This window comes from Cervus elaphus, chromosome 10 (assembly GCF_910594005.1).
Source record: "Cervus elaphus chromosome 10, mCerEla1.1, whole genome shotgun sequence".
Classification (NCBI taxonomy): Eukaryota; Metazoa; Chordata; class Mammalia; order Artiodactyla; family Cervidae; genus Cervus; species Cervus elaphus.
Window position 1 is genome coordinate 51,351,884 of NC_057824.1, and position 18,976 is coordinate 51,370,859.

An 18,976-nucleotide genomic window follows, 5' to 3' on the forward strand; every position below is an offset into this window, starting at 1 on the left:
TTCGTGAAGGTCATGTGAGGGGTCCGAGGCACCTTAGTAAGGAGTTGAGGGGCCCTCACACCCACCGGGTGCCAGGTAAGTGAGATGGAAGGGGTAAGAGGTGTACCCAGTAGAAGAGGGGCAGGTGATCCGCCCCCTAGGAGGAGAGACACCCAGCCGGCCCACCAAGCCCTCCCGGGCTGCCCGCCCGCCTGCTCTCACCTGGCCGGGTGGGCGGGCAGCAGGTGTGGCTTAGGTCTGACCACCTCCTCTCACCCCAGGCCTGGCCAGCAGCACCAGCAACGTCTTCACACAGTGGGACGTGAAGTGCGTCCGCGTCTACGAGAACCAGCGCTGGAACCCCGTCACGGGCTACACCAGCAGGTAGGCCACGTGGGCGCCTGCAGAAGCAGGCCCCAGTTGGTTGGACAGCCGCGTCCCAAGTAGTGGGAGAGCTGGCGTCCAGCCCCCAATGTGGAACTAGCTGGATCCAACTGCCTACAGGATTTTTTCCCCCATGAATCTTTAAGTATAACACATATCTTAAAAACTCACTTATGGATAGCATAACATATATCAAGTTCATGAAATGTGCATATACATACATGTGGCGAGATGTGTCTATCGAAGTACATGTAGACATAACATAGATATGTCCATGTATATCACTGTGTATGTGCGTTCTGAGTCGCTTCAGTTGTGTCTGACTCCGCAACCCCATGGACTGTAGCCCACCAGGCTCCTCTGTCAATGGGGTTCTCCAGACAGGAATACTGGAGTGGGTTGCCGTACCCTCCTCCAAAGGATCATCCTGACCCAGGGACTGAACTCACATCTACTCCTGCATTGGCAGGCGGGTGGGTTTTTACCACTAGTGCCATCTGGGAAGCCTGTGTATTACTGACTTATCAGAAATCAAACACCAATGTAATCACTACCAGGGTCAAGAAATAGAACACTGCCACCCCCTCCCCATCCCATCTGGTGCTTTTTTTAGGGGGAAGAGGGGAGTAATTTAACTTTTTTTAAAAGTTTTGCTTAATGGAAGCTACTGAGAACACTGCAGCCTTCACCAAAATTATTTTAATTCCTCAGATGTGAGGCTTTGGGACAAGAGAGTGGTGTTGTGTTTGGGACAGAAGTGGAGACACTAGAAAAGCTAGATCGTATGCCTCTTATTATTTCCTCAACATAGAAACATGTTTCTCATACTCTTCCTGGGATATGTTCTTTTGCTTGTTTTAAAAAGTAAACGAGTTGTGGTATTTCTTAGCCCTTAAAGCCGTTGCGTGAGTTCCAGCGGCCAGAGCAGCCTTATCTAAGTTCAGCATTGGGGAGCCTCCCGGAAAGACTTTGTCCTGTGGGTCTCTTCTTTCCACTGGTCCCGGTATAATAAAACTACAAGAGTTCTCTCCTAAGGAGAGAGCTTTCCTGAGTTCTGTGAGTCATTCTAGCAGATTATCAAATCTGAGGTAGTGGGAGCCCTTGTTTGTAGTCAGTCAGTCAGAAGCCCGGTGTGGCTGCGGCCTGAGGTGAGGTGGTTTTGCTGCGGACCGTGTCCCTTACCTTGTGGGGGCCTAGTGGTGTTGCCGTCCACCCAGTTGATGTTGGAACTGCCAGTTCTCTGAAGTGGGCATGCCCCCACATTTTTGCTGTTTCTGTGTTGCAGCCATTTTGGTGACCATGAAGTAGTGTCTCCTGTTTCCAGTTGCTGTTTCCTGGCAGCTAAATGGGCAAAGGGCCTGTCACATACGTGGCACTTGGATACTTTCTCCTTTGCAAAATGCCCCTTCGAGTCCTTGTCCTGCGCTTTTGTTGATCTTTTTATTGATTTGCCAGTGCTCTTTATATATGAAGGTGTGAGCCCTTTGTTACATATTCACCCTATAAGCAGGAACTTTTAATTATTAAATGTAGTCCAATGATCTTTTACGTAAAAATGGAGCCATACAAAAACCCTCTTAAGAAATCTCATTAACCCTAAGGGAATAAATACATCCTCCTATCTCTGCAACTGCAGTCAGCAGACTTTCTATAAAGGACCAGACAGTAAATAGCTGAAGTGTGGCGGGCCTTAGGGTGTCTGTCACAACAGCTCGCTCTGCAGCTGTCTCTTGAAAGCAGTCACAGAAACAAATGAGCATCACTGTCCCAGTGAGATGTTACATCTGGACACAAATTTGAATTGCATAGAATTTTCACTTGTCATGAAAGCATTGTCCTTTTTTCCCCAACCATTTAAAATGTAAAAACCACCCTTATCTTGTAGGCTGTGCTGACAGTTGTGATTAGGCCCCTGGGACATGATTGGTCCAGCCTGTTCTAGAAGCTTTACTTCTCTGTCTTATCCACTTAGGTCTAGAACCCCCTCACCCGAACTAGTTGGTATGTAGTGAGGTAGGCATCAAGTGTTGTTCGTCTTTTACTATCCAGTGACCCACACCATGTATTGAAAAGACTATCCCTCTCCCTTGCATCACAACAGCCACCTTTGTTCTAACTCAGGTGTTCATTTACGTAGATCTTTAAATTTTATTTATTTATTGGCTGTGCTTGGATCCTGATTGCCGTGCTCAGGCTATCTCTAGTTTTGGTGAGCAGGGCTACTCTTTGTTACGGTGCGGTCTTCTCACTTCGCTAGCTTCTCTTCTTGCAGAGTCCAGGCTATAGGCACATGGGCTTCAGTAGTTGTGGTTAAGTGGATTCATTTGCCCCATGGCATGTGGAATCTTCCTACAGCAGGGTTCAAACCCCTGTCCTCTGCATTGGCAGGAGGATTCTTAACCACTGGATCACCAAGGAAGTCCTATGTAGATTTTTAATTTCTTTTTAATAACATTTTGTGATTTTCTACGAGATGAGGGTCTTGATATCTTAAAAATGGTATTTTTATATTTTTATATGGTCTTAAAAATGCTATTTTTATATGGTTCATATTTTTGATACTAAAATAACTGGCACAGACCTTTTTATTTCTTGTTTTTTCAAATTGATGAAAATACGAAGTAACACGAATAAAAACTCTAATCCCACCAACCAGATAGCCACCACTTTCAGCATTTCAGAGTTCTCCTTCTGCCCGTCCCTGTATGCCTGCATTTGCTGGTAGCGAGGGCAGCAAGGGGTACAGTCAGGCACGTAGAGATGGTGGGTGACAGCCTCCACTCAATCCCTGAGGGTGGACAGGCTTATCTAACCTCTCCTCAGTCGTGGATGTGTAGACCATTTGTGACCTTTCGTACGGACAGTTTCAAGGATTTCTTCATGTGTAAATATTTGTGTCTGTCTGTTCATCTCAGGAAATCAGGGTTTGAGCTCTTCTAAGGCAGCTTATACACACTGCCTGCATGTGTTCTGGAAACCTCTGCCTCAGCTGTGTGTAGGGTCCACACAGGGTGCTGACCTGCCTGCCTCTGCCCTTCTTCCTCACTCCCCGCTTGGTCCTTGGGCTGCCCCGGCTCAGAGCCACCCGGGGAGACCACCCTGTACTGTGTGTGCTGGGAGTGTCCGTCAGGCAGTGTTGCTGTAACAAAACACCACGGGCCAACAGCTCAAACAGCAGACGTCCATCCTCTAGGTTCCAGAGGCCTCGGAGCCTGAGTCAGGTGTCAGCAGGTCTCTTCCCCATGAGGGCCATGGAGAGGATCTGTTCAAGTCTCCCTCCTGGCTCCAGGGGCCTCAGGCACTCCCTTGGCTGGTGGCGGCATCACTTAATCATTACATGGCCTTCTCCTGGTCTTCACATCAGCTTCCTGATTTGGGAAGCTTGGGTCCCAATCTCCCATTTCGTAAGGACGCTGTCATAGTGGAGTAGAGCCCACTCAGTAACTGTCTCATCTCAGCCACGCCCTCTGCAGAGACCCCCTTTCCAAATAAGGTCATGCCCACAGGACACGACCACACACAACGCAAAAGAAGGGGGGTGGGGTCCACAGGCCCCAGGTGGGTGGTCTGGCTGTCTGGTGTCTGGAGCTCCTTCTGTTTCTGCCCACCCCACCCCTCCCTGCAGGAGATGCAGGCACCTGGGCGGCGGGTGGTGGCGGTGCTGTGTTCCCCTCTCTCTGGCGTCACCTCACCCCTGGTGTCCCGCGCAGGGGTCTGCCCACTGATCGGTACATGTGGAGTGACGCCACGGGCCTGCAGGAGTGCACCAAGGCCAGCACGAAGCCCCCGTCCCTGCAGTGGACCTGGGTGAGCCCCGGGCTGGGGGTGGGGCAGAGGTTGCAGTAGGGGGTCTGCCCACACCGACCCACCTGTTCCTCCAGGTTTCTGACTGGTTCGTGGATTTCAGCGTCCCCGGCGGCACGGACCCAGAGGGGTGGCAGTACGCCAGTGACTTCCCCGCGTGAGTGTCTCTTTCTCTCCTTGGGGAGGGGCCCTCAGCGGGGCTGGGGCCCCACACATCAGGCCTGGCAAAGTCAGTCGAAGCCCCTCCACCCTGCCCAGTGGCGCAGGCCCTTCACGGTACACGAGTCACGTTCAGATGGAGGACGGAGCCGAGAAAGACCGAGCCAGAGCCTGAGCCGAGGCTTCTGAGCAGATGACGTCTGATGGGGAGGAGGTTTATCCTGATCTGAGCCTTCCCTTTGACCTGAAGCCCTGAACTTGACTGCTCGCAGAAGAGCAATATGAGGCCTGGGATGGGGAGGGCTCAGAGGCCCCTTAGCTAGAAACCACCGTCCCCTGCACCCCCCCCCCCACCCCGGCCACCGCAGGTAGCTGCCACGTCTAGGCCTCACTGAGGTCCCAGCCTCAGGGAGAGGAGACCCTGACCCCAGGAAGACCCCCTCCCGAGGGAGGCCTGGGTGGGGCTAGAGGCCACTGAAGCAGGAGGATGGTGTCCTATATTACCTGCTGCCCCTGCTTAGCTCACACTGAGGGCCTGGGAGAAGGAATGCATGTGCAGCGTCGCTTTCCAGAAAATTCCACAGAATGGTGCTGACTTCAGCTTTTTCCTCTTGCAGCTCGTACCACAAGTACAAAACCATGAAGGATTTCGTCAGGAGAAGGTGCTGGGCCAGGTGAGAAGGCAGGTAACTGGGGGGTGTGGCCGCGCCCCTCCCTGCTGGAAGAGGGGAAGAAAGGGGGAATTTACAACTGGGGAGGAGAAAACAGGATCAAAATAAATGTCAGCCCAGGAAGTGCCCCCGGGCTCCCAGGGCTGTTTCTGAAGGGTTTGTTTTCAAGAACAAATAAGAGAAATGTCATTGGCAGGGCCCGCAGGATCCTGGGGGTTTGGGGCGGGGGGGCTGGCTTGGAGTGGGGGCAGGGCAGGGGCAGACAGCACAGGAGGGTGGTGCCCAGCGGCTCCTGTCGGGGTCAGGGGCCTGGCTGCTCCCTTCTGTCCAGAGCGGGTGGCCCTGGGGCTCCCAGCACCACCAGGGTGACCAGGGCTTTGTTCTGTCTGCCGCTCAGAAAGTGCAAGCTGGTGACCAGCGGGCCCTGGCTCGAGGTGACCTCAGTGGCCCTCAGGGACGTGTCCATCATCCCCGAGAGTCCCAGCGCCCAGGGGAGCGGGCCGAACATTGCACTCTGGGCCGTCAGTGACAAGGGGGACGTGCTGTGCCGTCTGGGTGTGTCCGAGCTCAACCCCGAGGTGGGCACCCCGTGGGGGAACCCAGGGCCTGCCCAGCCCGCTGCCCCCTCGGGGCTCGGGCGGATTCTCACCGAGACATGGCTCCGCCGTGGAGTCGGGCTGGGCTCCGGCCTCCCCGGGCCTGACCAGGACGGTCCCTGGGCCCGGCGGACACCGCACGTGGCCCGAGGGGGTCTCCACGCCTGCGGGCACTTGGAGCTGAGGTCGAGGTTGGCGTGAGGAACTGTCCTCCCCGGGGCCGGGCGGGCGACAGGCCGGACCGGGGCAGCACTGAGCGTCGCTCCTTCATCTCAGGGCTTCTGCTGGATGCACGTGGGCACCGACCAGCCCTTCACCTCCGTCTCCATCGGCGCCTGCTACCAGGTGTGGGCCGTGGCGAGGGACGGCTCCGCCTTCTACCGCAGCTCCGTGTCCCCCTCCAGGCCCAACGGTGAGAGCCCTCGCCTCAGGCGGGCCCTCTGTGCCCGCCGCCGCCGCCATGTTGTGATGGGCGCCAGGGGGCGGCTACGGCTACTTCCGCTTCCGGGGGAAGTCGGTTGACGGGTCTCCATTTAATTCAACAAGCATTTACCGAGTGCTGCCTGTGGACCCGGCATGGGGCCAGGCTGGGCTACCCTCAGCGTCCACGCCCCCTCTGCTGGGGTGACCCAGGGGTGGTCACCGGTGACGGGGCTGTCCTTCACCACCCCCGGCCTCCTGCCCCTCAGGGGGCCTGCCTGGGCACCCCCCGTGGCCCATCCACAGTGTCCACCTTGACTGCCCTCCAGGAGCGAAGGCCATGCAGGCTTGTTGTTGGCTGGACATCTGGACAGTGTCCGGCACAGGGATTGATGGGTGTGTGGCGGCTGGTGCATCTCTGCCCTCCGCCTGGGGCAGTGGGTGCGCACAGCAGCCCGTGGCTGGGCTTCCACCCCAAGCCTGGCCGCGTCCCCGTCCCTGTTAGGGCCAGCAGCTGATAAGAGGCTGCCCCAGCCTGGGGAAGGCCCGGGCAGGCCAGGGCATTGGACAGCAGGACCCAGGTCAGCTCCCGCAGGGCTCTGTCACCGGTGTGGTCCGCCCGGTCTGGGGACTGGGGTTGGCTGCACCCGCTCGACCCTGAGAGCTGCAGAGGCGGCCAGATGTGCCGCTTCCAGGCCCCATCCCAACCCATCTCCCACCGCAGGCGACTGCTGGTACCACATCCCGCCTCCTCCCAAACAGAGGTTGAAGCAGGTGTCCGCGGGGCACACCTCAGTGTTCGCCTTGGACGAAAATGGCAAGTGGCTTCTGATCGCCAGGGGTCACCTGGGGAGGGGGTTCCCTGAGCACCCCGATGAGATGAGACCAGACCCTTGCCCACCAAGGCCCCAGCACAAGACCTTCCTGAGCCCCATGAGAGCTGCCAGTCTGAGGTCGGCCTTCCCGCAGGCCCCCCTCCCCCCGGAGTCATGCAGGGTGGGGAGCACCAGCCCCCCCCCAGGTGCTCAGGCCTGCCTGCGCCTCGGGCAGAGAACACGGCGCCACGGCCCAGGAGTATCTTCTAGATGGTGCCACCCGGGCCTGGGACTCGGAGGTCACCTGCCCGGCCTGGGCCACCCCTGCCCCCCAACCCCAGGCCACCTCCGAGCGGTTCCGCCCGCGCCCTTTCCTGGCCTGTCGCTGTCACAGCTGAACAAGGCGAGGAGCTGGAACCCGAGGCTCTCATCCCAGGCCGAGTTGCTGTGTCGTTTAAAGAACTCCTTGTCCTCAGGTTCTCATGCGTGGACACAGGACGAGTGTGCCAGCCCGGTCCAGCACGATGATGATGTAGCGGGGTGCAGGCAGGCCTGGGAGGGCAGGGCTGGCCCAGGCTGTGGGCAGATGGAGAGGGAGACCCTGCCCGTCCGTCTCTCGGTCAGACCTCCTGGCCGTGCAGACCCTGCAGTGGGTCAGGACGCTCAGGGTCTCACGTCTCTGGCGTGTCTCTCCTAGGGAACCTGTGGTACCGCCAGGGGGTCACGCCCAGCCACCCGCAGGGCGACAGCTGGGAGCACGTGTCCAACAACGTGCGCCATGTGTCTGTGGGGCCCCTGGACCAGGTCTGGGGAAACGGATGGAGGGTGGATGCTCCCTCTGGGGGCGGGGACTGGGGGGGTCTGGTTCCTGCTCTGGTCTCCCCCGCTGCTGTCCCCATGGACCCCATGCCGCGAGGAGGGGGAGGGAGTGGGCTTCAGCAGGTCTCTGTTCCAGGTCTGGGTCATCGCTGACAAAGTCCAGGGGAGCCACAGCCTGAGCCGGGGAACTGTGTGTCGCCGCACGGGCGTGCAGTCCCTGGAGCCCAAGGGGCAGGGCTGGGACTACGGCATCGGGGTGAGCAGGCATTGGGTGGCTGTGCTGGCCGGGGACTCCGGGCCCCCAGGGGTCAGGTGGGGGGTGCCCTGGGCAGAGCCCGAGGGTCTGGCCACCTGGAGGGAAGGTCTCTGCCCTTTGACCCCCTCTCTCGTGGCCCCGGGTGAGTCGGTTCTCTTCTCCCAGGGGGGCTGGGATCACCTCTCCATCCGGGCCAGTGCCACCAGGGCCCCGGGGAGTTCATCCCCCAAGCCGGCCAGCAAGCAGAATGGGCAGCCCCCGAGCGTGGCCGTTGCCCCATGGGAGACCCCCAGCCCCGTCTGCTGCTGAGGCCGCCTCCCCTCACCGGGAGCAGCTGTGGCGCCGGGTGCCGAGGACCAACGCTGATGCGAGCCTTCCAGTCGGAGCCATGCTCAGGCAGAACACCCTGAAACATGGATCTGGGGGTGGCGTCGCCAGGCCCAGACTCCACACTCTGTGCAGAACCTGGCCTGAGGTCACGGCCACCTCGGGGGCCCTGAAACGGCCCAGAAATGTGAAGCTCTGTGGACGCTACGCATCCCCGGCCGTGGGGAGAACGTGGGGTGTGTGGTGGGCCCCCATTGCCACGGCCTCAACTGCCTGCCCCCCGCCCCTCTGCCTCCTGCCTCTCGGGGTGGGAGCCTGGAGCCTTCCAGGAACACTGCCCTAGGGAAGAGGGCCCAGGGAGCCCCCTCGGCCCTGGGTGGCCCCAGATGGCATCAGGACCCTCCTCCCCCAGGAAAAATGGCAGCAGGGCTCAGGATGGTCTTTCCTGGGCCCGATCAATTCTCAGAACAGGGCTCGCAAATAGGACTTCATTTCCTAAGTTAAGGAAGGGGTTGGAAATAAATGCTGGGGAGGGGTGTCGTCTTCCCAGGGTGGACAGAGAATGGCCGGCCCACTGTCCAGTTGCAAGGTCAGCATCACCGGCCCTCAGCCAGCCCTTCCCCAGATGTGGTTGGGAGCTGGGGGTGCTCCTCTCACGGCAAATCCTGTTGCAGAGGGTGGGGTGGGTAGAGGGCCAGCAAGAGGAGCCTGGAGGTGGCAGGCCTGAGCCGAGTCCTAGGGAGGCACCCCTGCCCCCAAGCGACCCCACTCCCAGCGTACAGCTGCTTTTTATCAGAAAAGGGGCACACTTGAAGCCTCAAGTCAGCCTCCCACAACCAGGTGATTTGACTCGTGCAGACCCACATCTCGTCTCTGCTGGTTTTGAGACCCCGATGAGCCGACTCCGCCGGCTGCCCCGGTAGGCCCACCGGAGGGGCTCGGCAGTGCGCTGTTTTGCCTCCTGTTTGCTACCCAGAAGCTGACTCTGAGGAGGTGTCCCTTGGGGTCCCCTCCGCGGGGGGCACTGGAGGAAAGCTGGCGGCCTCTGCCGGGTCGCCTGAAATTGGGACCAGGAGGCGGGAGTCAGGGGCAGCACCCAGGGAAAGCTCGTGAAGGGTTGGCGCCCTCTTGTCTGTTTACACTCAAGTCGTCAAATCTCTCCAAGTGGGCATTACAGCTTCTACAGTGGCGCCTGTTGCTCTGCTGTGAATTGCTGGTTTCACCCGCCCCCTTCTCCAGGGCGCCTGTTTCCCCCACCCCCAACCCAGCTCAGCATCACTGAACCATCTCGATTCCTTGGATGCTTTATTCAATAAAAACTTAACACCAGAGTATCAAGGACATGATAATTATTTTTTTTTTACTGCTACCACTATGATTAAAACAGCTCCCCACCCACTCAAGCATAGGGCAAAAAGCACCAATCGCCCCATTGGACCTTTTATTTTGGCTTCATTAGTACCTGAAGAGGCTGTTAAGAAAAAATGAAAGCAAACTGGGGTCGTTTAAGAAACATTTTCACCATCATTACAGCGGGGGCACTGGCCGATCAGTTCCAGGTGGGTCTTCCCCACAGGCAAGCCGCAGTTCCGGTTTCTCCCCGCCCCCGAGCTCACACAGGTCTGGTCTGCCTGTGGGTCTGTGGCCAACGGTGCCGGCCCCAGGCTCAGGGTGCGTGAGCCTCCGACTTCAGGAAACACACAGCCTGGGAAGGCCGGGCCGGGCTGGGCATCCTCACAGGTTCAGCCTGGGCTTGGAGTCCAAGACGAGGGTCGACGGAGCAGACCCGGCAGCAGGCTTGGCCAACCCCCTCTCCATGTTCAACAGTCCGAATCTGGACCGGGACCTTCTGGGCCCCTTCGTGACATGGCCACGGGGCAGGCAGGTGCGCTCCGGCCTCAGAGGAGACGACGGGGCACGTGGGCCCCGGTGACCCTCTGAGAAGCAGGTGCCAGTCTGGGACAGACAGACTCACAAAGGCTCTCCTGCAAGGTGGTGACCCACAGACCCCCAGGCAGCAGGCGTGCCCTCCTGGATGGAGCCTCTGCTGGGCCGCCCCGACCCCGTGCTTTCGGCTCAGGCTTTGTCTCATTCAGCAAGTTCAGGGACCAGCTGAGCCTGCCCTGGCCTCAGCTCAGCCGGAAAAGAGCTGCCAGGCTTGCGGGTCTCCCCGTCCCATGTTCCAGGCGGCCCCGCCACCCACAGCAGGGGCGCAGAAGCCCCATCTGTCCCCAGCTCGGAGTTGCCCTCGACGTCAGCGCCTATTGGGTGGACCCCTGACCACTGACCCTGAGTGGCCTCCCCTGGGGGACAAGCCAGGTGCACCTGGGGTCCGTCCTCACCCATGCTGAAGGTTGGCTGGGGCGAGGGGCTGGGACCAGACCAGGCCTCCTCCGGTGGCCCTTCCAGAGGGCCTGGCCCTGGGGCCTGGCGGCGGGGGAGGGGCGGTGTCCGGCTGGTGGGTGACCTGGAAAGTTGGGACTGAAGCCCCTAATGGCTGTTTCCAGGGGCGCCACCTGCTGCCCTTGATGCAGCCGGGGCTGATGCCAAGACGGGTAGGACGTGAAGTGGCTGGGGCCCAGATGGTCAAGGCTGGGAGACTGAGCCTGTCCATCGGGGAGGGGTCCTGGGCTGTGGCAGCCCCGCCCCCAGCTGGGCTCAGCCCCCACCCACAGTGCCCATGAGGGGCTTGGCCCCCGGGAGCTCTAGGACAGCTCCAGGCATGGGGGACCCGGCCCCGCCGGGGCCAAGCCAGCTCCAGCCTCTCTGCAGCCCCTGTGCCTGGGGCGCCTGCCTGAGGGCTGCCCCGTCCCCTCCCCAGGCTGGCCCTGGGCAACCGGACAGGGGAGACAAGCTGCCAGGGCTGAGAGCAGAGTAACCCAGCCCATGAGGGCTGACGGGGCAGGAACACCCCAGGAGGAAGCATGGCCCGAGGCGGCCGAGACCTGCCAGGCTGCCCAGTCCTGCCTTTGAGGAGCACCCGGTGGGGGAGGGGAGCCCCTGCCGCCCTGCACGGGCCCCTGAGCGCAGCCAGGACCCAGGAACATCCTGACGTCTGTCAGACCACCGTCCGCCCAGATCCCTGTCTGCCACAGACAGGACCATAGATTCAACAACGCGTGGCAGACCTGGAGGGGACCCAGAGGGAGGCAGGGGGGACAGACCCTCTGCCTGCAGGGGTAGACCCCCGACCGCTCCGGGAAACCAGGCCGGAGCAACCTCTGTCTCGCCCACCCACCCACCCGGTCCTGTCTCAGCACCCCGCTGGCCGCAGACCCTCCTCAGTCAGGAGCCCCAACCCGGGAGGAGGGAGCAGAGACCACCCCAGCCCTCTCGCTGGACAAGCTCCCTTCAGAATCAGCGGGAAAGAACCTGAAGGGCTTCCACCTGACAGATGCTGAACTGGAGGCTCCGAGCACCCCCGCTCAGCCCCACTCTCCTCCAGGTCGTGCGCTTTGTTTGCCCCATGCCTCAGTTTACCCAGAACGAGGAGGCTGCGGTGTGGGTCGGGGGAAACCCCTCCCTGGGCCCCGGGTCTCAGCAGTAACTGGGGAACTTACCCAAGCCACCCTCTACATGGAATCTCCCCTCGCCTCGGGAGAGAGCAGGAGTAACGAGGACTCAGGGACCAAGGCCGGCGGCTCCTGCCTATGTGATGAAAAAGCAGGTCCCAGGACCTGGAGGAGCTTCGGGCCTCCTGATGCCCAGAAGCCGCGGCCTCGACCAGGCCACGATTCACCCGGCCTTGTCCCCAGGGGGCCGGCGCGGGCCAGGGGAGGCACTGAGCATCCGGGACCCTGAGCCCCCGGCGTGGAGGTCCCAGGCCCCGGCAGTGTGCTAGGAGCCCTCGCGGAAGCTGTGGATCTGGGTGGAGTATTTCTGCAGGTGGCCCTCGGGCGGGGCCTCGGGCACCCCAAGTGCGCCCCCAGACGCCTGCTGCTGCTGTTGATAGTGCTGGTAGAGCTTGGGGCCCGGCCCGTCCAGGCCCGGGAGGCGGCCGCTGGACATGGTCAGGATGGTGGCGGTCAGCGACTTGATGTAGTTCTTGGCCAGTGTGAGGGTCTCGATCTTCGAGAGCTTCTTGTCGGCGCGCACGTGTGGGATGACCTCGCGCAGCGCCTGGAAGGCGTTGTTCAGCTTGTGCATGCGCTGTCGCTCCCGCTCATTGCTCTCTAGCCGCCGCTGTACGCTGCTTTCCCGCCGGCCCCCCGGCACCGGCCGCCGGCGCCCGCCCTCCGCCCGCGCCCCCTGCGCCCGCGCCGTCCGGCTCCGCAGAGCCTTGGCCGCGTCCGGTCCCCCCGAGCCCGGCGGTGGCCTGTCAGGCGTCCGCTCTGCTGGGGTGGCTTCTGGGTCTTGCGGAGGTGCCCGGCGCCGGGGTGGCCGGCTCTTGGTCTTCATGGCTCCAGACTCGTTGTCCTGCAGGTGTTGGCTCTCAGAGGGGGTGGGCCTTTGGAGCTGAAATCCAGAACACAGGCCACCCCGCACTCACTCAGCAGGCCAGGGGACACTCAGGGCAGCTGTCCCCAACGGCAGCTGACCGACCACTCATTGCACAGTGACCCCTGAGTCCTTCCCATTCACCTCGTGGTGCTGAGCTGACCCCACCCCCACCCCCGCGGCCCCGCTGGACCTCACATTGACCCCTCAGACGTTTCCCGGATCTGGTGGGTGGCACGTTTTGCCCCTGGGCCTTTCTCTGGCCCCATGCCCCTCACTGTCGCCTGAGGGCCTCCTGAGCTTAGGTGGCCAGTTGGCACTCTGCTGAGACCACTCAGAGGTGCGGCCCCTCCGCCAGAAGCTAAGCTGCCTCCAGCTTGCCCGGATGGCCAGGCAGTTACTCGGCCACCATGCTGGCCGTCCTGCCCCCAAGACGTCACACACGCAGGGACACTAGTGCCAGAATGGCTGTGGACCTGAGGCGGCTGTCGGGAGGTCAGCAATGGGCAATGGCCAGAGCCCACAGCAGTCCCCAGGCCCACCGCGGGGATTGGACGGCCGTGGCCCCGGAGGGGGGGCTGCAGACCCGGACTCCCGACCCAGGTTTTCCCCGCCAGTCGCCACCCCGGGTCCTGCCCCAGGGCCCTCTCCCCGCCGCCCCACCCGCACCCCCACCCCCCCGTTACCTGGGGATCCGCGGCCGCACGCGCTGGGGCTGCCCACGGGGGACAAGGACACGTCGCTTTAGGCGCCTCGGGCGGGGCGCGGCCGCATGTAAATGAGCCCGCGGGGCGGGCGCGGGGCGGGGCCGGAGTCCGCGAGTCCCGCCCGGGCTGAGGGGGCGGGGGCGCACCTGCAGGCGGGGGACCGTGGCCGCCTCCCGGCCCGGCCCTGCCCCGAGGAGCTCTGGCCCCCGCAGCCCGGGCCGCGGGTCGGATGGGAGCCCGAGGCCTCGCCGCGAGCCCGCCGGCCCGGAGGGGGAGCTCCCGGCCGTGGGGCTGTGAGCCAAAGTCAGACTCGTGGAGCAGCCGTTTGGCAGTAATGCTAGGGTCCCCAGCTGGCCACAGCCCCCGCGCCCTCACCCCGCGTTTCGGAAGGACCCCCGCGGCACCCGGGGCTGCGGACCCGCCCCCCGCCAGGCCCGCGGCGCCGGCCCAGGTGCGAGGGGGCGGAGGCTGTCCGGGGGCACCTGGTCCGCCGCTCCGTGGGCGGATCACCGGTCAGAGGTTTTCTTTGCAGGTCTCCGGGGGCGCGGCCGCTTGAGCTCAAAACGATCTGCCACCTACCTGCTCTGCTTACTCGCCCCTGGCCTCAGCTTCCTCACCTCTGACTGGCGCACTAAAAAGTGTTACCGGCAGCAACTGGTCAAGGGTTCCCGGGGGCTGAAGGGAAGCTCGCAGAGCGCAGGTGGTACCCACGGTGGCGCACGGGCGCGGGCTACCACCCCCTCCCGGACTCGGGCCCTGCCTGCCCAGGGTCGGCGCTGTCTCCGCACTTCGGGGACACGGTCTCTCGCTGCCCCTCTTGGGCTCCCCGAATGGGGGTTCACAGGTCTCTTCCATCTACCCCCCCCCCACCCCACCCCGAGAGCCACACCGCAGTTGGTGTAACCTGAACCAGGGCCAGACCCCCCGTTTTGGTACAAGGAGGCTGACTTCCCTGCTGGTGGCAGCTCGGACCAGGCCATTAAGGAGGAGACACTCAGGGCACAGAAAGGCTGGTTTTGAGCTGATTAGCCCCTGGGCTTATTAGAGCTCCATAGAGGCTGGCTCTCTGAAACTAAAATGCTTCTGAAGTTCATCCGTAAGTGCAAACACTTTGAATTACAGATACACTTTACAGCGATGCAAACACTACCCGCCAGTCCCCCGGTGACTATACAAATCCTTGTTCTTGGGAGGCTGGAAGGGGCCGGGTTTAGGCCTGGCACAGCAGAGGGCACAGTCTCTAGGGACTTAGGGCAGCAGGACCCAGGGCTTCAGGCTCCCGGCATCCTCCAAGGCAGCGCCAGGCCACCCACCTCGGGCTTCACACAGTCGAACACACAGAATCGGTGTGGCAACAGAGTTTATAAATATATAACTATATTTATTTTGAATATTAAATAGTTTTTAAATTACAAGCAATTTATTTGAATCACACTATGCATCAATATACAGTAAAAATCTTACAATTTAAAAATGTACACAATTTAAACTCCAAGTTCATTAACTTGTTATATTGCCGTGAACCTCTTACAACCGAGTCTAAGCACAACAGTGAAACCTCGGAGGCGGTGGGACAGCCCCGGGGTCGTTGGCGGCTGGGATGCAGCAGTGGCTACTCACAGCGGGCTGTGATTGCCATCTGTCTGTGCCTGTGCCAGCCTGAACTTAACCGTGTTCCAGCCATTCACATAACAGGTTGTTGGTGATTCAATACTATCAACACCTCTTTTGAGAACTCACTTATATAACTAAAGAGAGCTTTCCTTTTCGAGAGCCAAAACTTGAGCCAAACCCGCCCCCCACCCCCAACTTAGGAACATTGTCTCTGAGGGTTTAAATCGGAAGTAACTGTGTGCACCCACTCTTGTTTTAAGGCTACCTCTCAGAAGGCTAATCCTCTGAAGCGCCCCCATCTGCAGCCTCACACTTGGTTCACTTCTGGAACTTGCAGAAAACCAGGAGCTGCCTCCCTTGCTCCCAGGCCCTCAGGACAAACATGCAGTAAGTCATTAACCCCAGACACCCCATGAGAGGTGGTGATAAAAGGAAGAGGTTTTGAAAGGTGTTTTATGGCAGCAAGACAGAGAAAAAAACTTTTCTGTGATAAATCCATTTCCATAGAAACAATCGCCTGCACATTTAAAAATAGAACAGATGGGTTCTGTTCTCCATTCAGCTTCCTGGAGCTTCTTCAGCCTTAAGATGAATGGGTTCTCACCCCGACGTACAGCCCAAGTTTCAGGAGGATTTTGGGGGGGGGAGCACTTTTCCTACTCTTCTTTTTCTGGCTTTTTCTGACTGAGTCACTGGATAACACAAGTTAACACCTAGCTAGGAAGGTGATGAAGGAGGGATTATGGTAGGATTTAAGATAGGTGAACTCCACCAAAGTAAGACAGATCCCAAAGGAAGCCAGGAAATACCGTTGTGAACCAGGTATGATGAACCTCACCGACATCATCTAGAGAATTCCACCGATGTTATTTCACTGTGTAACTGAGAACAAGATTGGTTTAGAAACCCACTACTGGTAACCAACTGAGTGAAACGAAACTGAATCAAACGACAAAGCGTGTGCTGACCTTTCAAAAACGGGCTGAAATTTTTAATCTACATAATTTCCTGTACATCATTTCCTGTGTATTGCTTGAGATTTTCAAAAGAACATGTTAATTCACGTGTTTATTATAAATATAAAATCTTCCCAACCATGCAACACCACACTAAGACCTACTATTCCAACCCCCGCCCCCACCCCCCATATAAAATGTTTTTGGCAATTTATGAGTGATACAGACCTTAAATTAAAATGGGAATTACGTTGTTAAAATCTCCTTAATCGTAGTGAAAAATGTACAGCCCCAAAGAATAAATTTACCCTGGGCTGACTGTATAAGACTATATATACTATGGATCTGCTTGATTTTTAGTCATTAGAGCTGAACTCCTTAAACCTATAATTTAAAAAAAACAAAACACAAAACTAGTATAATTGTGTCTCATTTTCTTTCAACCAAGATTGGTAGATGTAAAAATTCAGAACACACAGGAAGTCTCCATAGCAAGAAATTGAGAGTTACAACAGTTTTGGCAAAATCACCTCCTAATGCCCTGGTAACTGTCTTTTCGACACGCGCGTCCCCGGGTCCAGCCTGGCAGTGCAGTGGGCTCACGTGGGGGAGGGGAGGGGCGCTCCTGCCACCCGGAGTTGGCCTGCTCTGGAAAGTTATTGCTTGTATAAAAAGGGAGCAAGCCCAACTTGATAACAGAGGTCACAATGTACTACGGAAACTCTTGCCAGCGAACACACCTGCATCAGGCCTGATGTCCCGCCCCCCAGCCCGAGGCCTGGAGGGTCGTCCCAGCGTCCTGCTAACAGCGGGAAAGCACGTCAGCACGGGAGACCCCAGGGGAGCAGCCGGCGTGCGGGGCCCATGCTCCGGGGCTCCACCGTCCACGCCAGCTGCCATGCTGCGGGCAAAGCAGAACTCAAGGACCGCAGGGTGAGGTCCGCTTTTTATCACAAACGCCGGGCTGCAGCCTACATCACGACACTGCGCCGGACGGGCTTGGTCCTTTCAAAGCAAGCGGAGAATGGGGGCTTAATGCAGAAGGGAGGGGCCAGTGCAGGTGAGCCCGGGGTGACGGCCACTCGGGCTGCCCCAGGCCCCGACAGGGAGGACGTGCTGCCTGTGGCGGCTCTCCAGTGTCCCGTGTCCCCCCTCACGGTCGAGGGGTGTAGTGAGTACCCATGGTTCCAGACACCAGCCTCACCCGGGCGAGACGGGATCCGGACTGGCTCTGGGGGCTGTGAGCAGCCAACACTCGAGTGCACAGGCAGGAGGAGCCCAGACGGTCCTCGGCGCCCAGAGCCCTTGGCGGAGGAGCGTCTGTGCGCCTGAAGGCGGGCGTGAGCACAAGGGCCCCAGGCCACCGCCACCCGCGCTGCTTAGAACCCAGCACAGGGCCTGGGGCCCTAGCTGGGAGGGGGCTGTGTGGCCCCGGCGGGGAGAGCGTGGGGGCCTGGACGTGCCAACTGCAACCAGCTCTGGGAACCACCCGTCGATTTGTACCAAGAAGGTTTTCTGAAAGTCGGGGGAGGGGCGAGTGGGAGAATCACACAGAGGGGCTGCAAGACCCGTCAGCTCCTCGGAGAAGCCTCATCTGCAACAGGGACAGACCACCTTATAGAGAACAGACAGAGATGTGTTTCATTCCATCAACGAAACAGAGCAGTCTTTCCGACTCATCAAAAGTATTTCCTATAAGAACATAAAACACTAACATTCAGAATTATTTATCATTTACGAAAGAGTACCATATGTACAATTCCAACAATTTCTAAAGACAACATAACACTCAAAATACTTAAGCTTTACGAGTACCATGCAGAGCAAACAAACTATAAAACAGAAGAAAAAAAAAATCAAACTAGTGGATAGCACCAGCTTGACCTGCCTTATTTTCCTCAAATAATTTAAGATTCTGTACAGTATCAGGGACTCTTAGGACATTTATCCACAGTGCAATTACAGAAAGCAATTAGTGATTTTTTTAAAAACAATAAATATGGCTCACTGGTGCCAATTCCCCTCGTGGTCTGCAGGGCCCTGCACACGGATGGGACACACAGGTGTGGACGCGGAGGACACTCCACGTGGGAACCGGAAACCGCCTGGAGCCCACAGCCCCCACGCCGGCCCTTCCGGTGGGCAGGGGAGGCCTGGGCGGTAGCCGGCGCAAGAAGACCGGCTGGGCACCTGCGCCTCCTCCCGGCCGGGGACACCGCCGCCAGGGCAGCCTGGGCCCGCGGGGCCTCGGCATCGCCTAGTCTTTCTCTCCGTCTTCGCTGCTTCCTAGGAGAGAGCAAGCAAAGCTGGGTTTTTAAACGGATCGTCAAAGGTAAAAATAGCATGGATGGCGTCTGATCTTCGCTGCAGAAAGAGGAACTGAAGCCAGAAGGGCAGCTCTCGGCCACCTGCCCAGCCGCCTGCAGCACCTGCAAGCGCTCTGGCTGACACGTGTGCACACTCACACGCGGCTATGTGTCAGAGCTCAGGGCCCCGCACATCTGCCCCAGCAGAGAGGGGGTGACGGCCGCTATCTAATCAGCACGGCGAGACCCGGGACAAACAAACAAGCGCTCTTTATGTTTCAGAGTTATTGTTTGATCTGCAAACGTCACATCAGAAAGTGCACCGACTAACCGTTATCTTCCGATCTAGCCGTGCAGGAGAAAAGGCTCCATATGTCCAGCGACCACTCCACGGGCCCTGCCCATTCCCCCTGCCCCTCCCCGAGCCTCCTGGGCCTCCTGGTGTCACGCGAAGACCAGGACTTAATGGTAAAATCAACATTCCCGGGGAAGGGCCCCAGAGAATTCGGGCTTAAGGCCAATATCACCGCCAAGTGTTCTTCAGAGCCCTTCTCTCTGGGGGGGAGGAGGGAAGATGGGAGCTGATAGCAAGAAAGGGAAAAGGAGAAGAAAAGGGGGAGCAGCCTTGGTCCCCCGGCCCAGCGGGGCAGAGACAGCAGGAGGAGGCCGACAGGCCCCGGAGCACCGAGCTGTGAGCCCTTCAGAGGGATCTGCACGACGCTCTCG

The 18,976-nt window shown here is 59.2% G+C and overlaps 3 protein-coding genes across 6 annotated transcripts in view; 1 reads left to right on the forward strand and 2 right to left on the reverse strand.

Moving 5' to 3' along the window:
- Window positions 1-9,564, forward strand: part of TECPR1 (tectonin beta-propeller repeat containing 1) — a 28,740-nt gene extending 19,176 nt beyond the window's left edge. For 2 of the 3 annotated variants that reach the window (XM_043915312.1, XM_043915313.1), the window contains 10 exons: window positions 261-363; window positions 4,074-4,170; window positions 4,245-4,324; window positions 4,944-5,000; window positions 5,395-5,575; window positions 5,870-6,005; window positions 6,738-6,830; window positions 7,526-7,632; window positions 7,784-7,903; window positions 8,069-9,564. In XM_043915312.1, the coding sequence (XP_043771247.1) occupies window positions 261-363; window positions 4,074-4,170; window positions 4,245-4,324; window positions 4,944-5,000; window positions 5,395-5,575; window positions 5,870-6,005; window positions 6,738-6,830; window positions 7,526-7,632; window positions 7,784-7,903; window positions 8,069-8,212 (1,118 nt within the window). In that variant the 3' untranslated portion in view covers window positions 8,213-9,564. Of the gene's footprint in view, window positions 1-260; window positions 364-4,073; window positions 4,171-4,244; window positions 4,325-4,943; window positions 5,001-5,394; window positions 5,576-5,869; window positions 6,006-6,737; window positions 6,831-7,525; window positions 7,633-7,783; window positions 7,904-8,068 lie in introns of those variants that run through there. The other variant, XM_043915314.1, reaches the window with a different exon arrangement.
- A 93-nt stretch (window positions 9,565-9,657) lies between these two features.
- On the reverse strand, window positions 9,658-13,825 carry BHLHA15 (basic helix-loop-helix family member a15). Its single transcript, XM_043915315.1, has 2 exons — window positions 13,354-13,825; window positions 9,658-12,685 (listed from the first exon to the last, which is right to left on the reverse strand). Exon 2 carries the CDS (start codon window positions 12,626-12,628, stop codon window positions 12,068-12,070), a length of 561 nt encoding a protein of 186 aa, XP_043771250.1. The 5' UTR covers window positions 12,629-12,685; window positions 13,354-13,825; the 3' UTR covers window positions 9,658-12,067.
- A 909-nt stretch (window positions 13,826-14,734) lies between these two features.
- LMTK2 (lemur tyrosine kinase 2) overlaps window positions 14,735-18,976 on the reverse strand; it is a 72,875-nt gene continuing 68,633 nt past the window's right edge. For both annotated transcript variants that reach the window (XM_043915311.1, XM_043915310.1), the window contains exon 14: window positions 14,735-18,230. In XM_043915311.1, coding sequence (XP_043771246.1) covers window positions 18,202-18,230 — 29 coding nt within the window. In that variant the 3' untranslated portion in view covers window positions 14,735-18,201. The remainder of the gene's footprint in view (window positions 18,231-18,976) is intronic.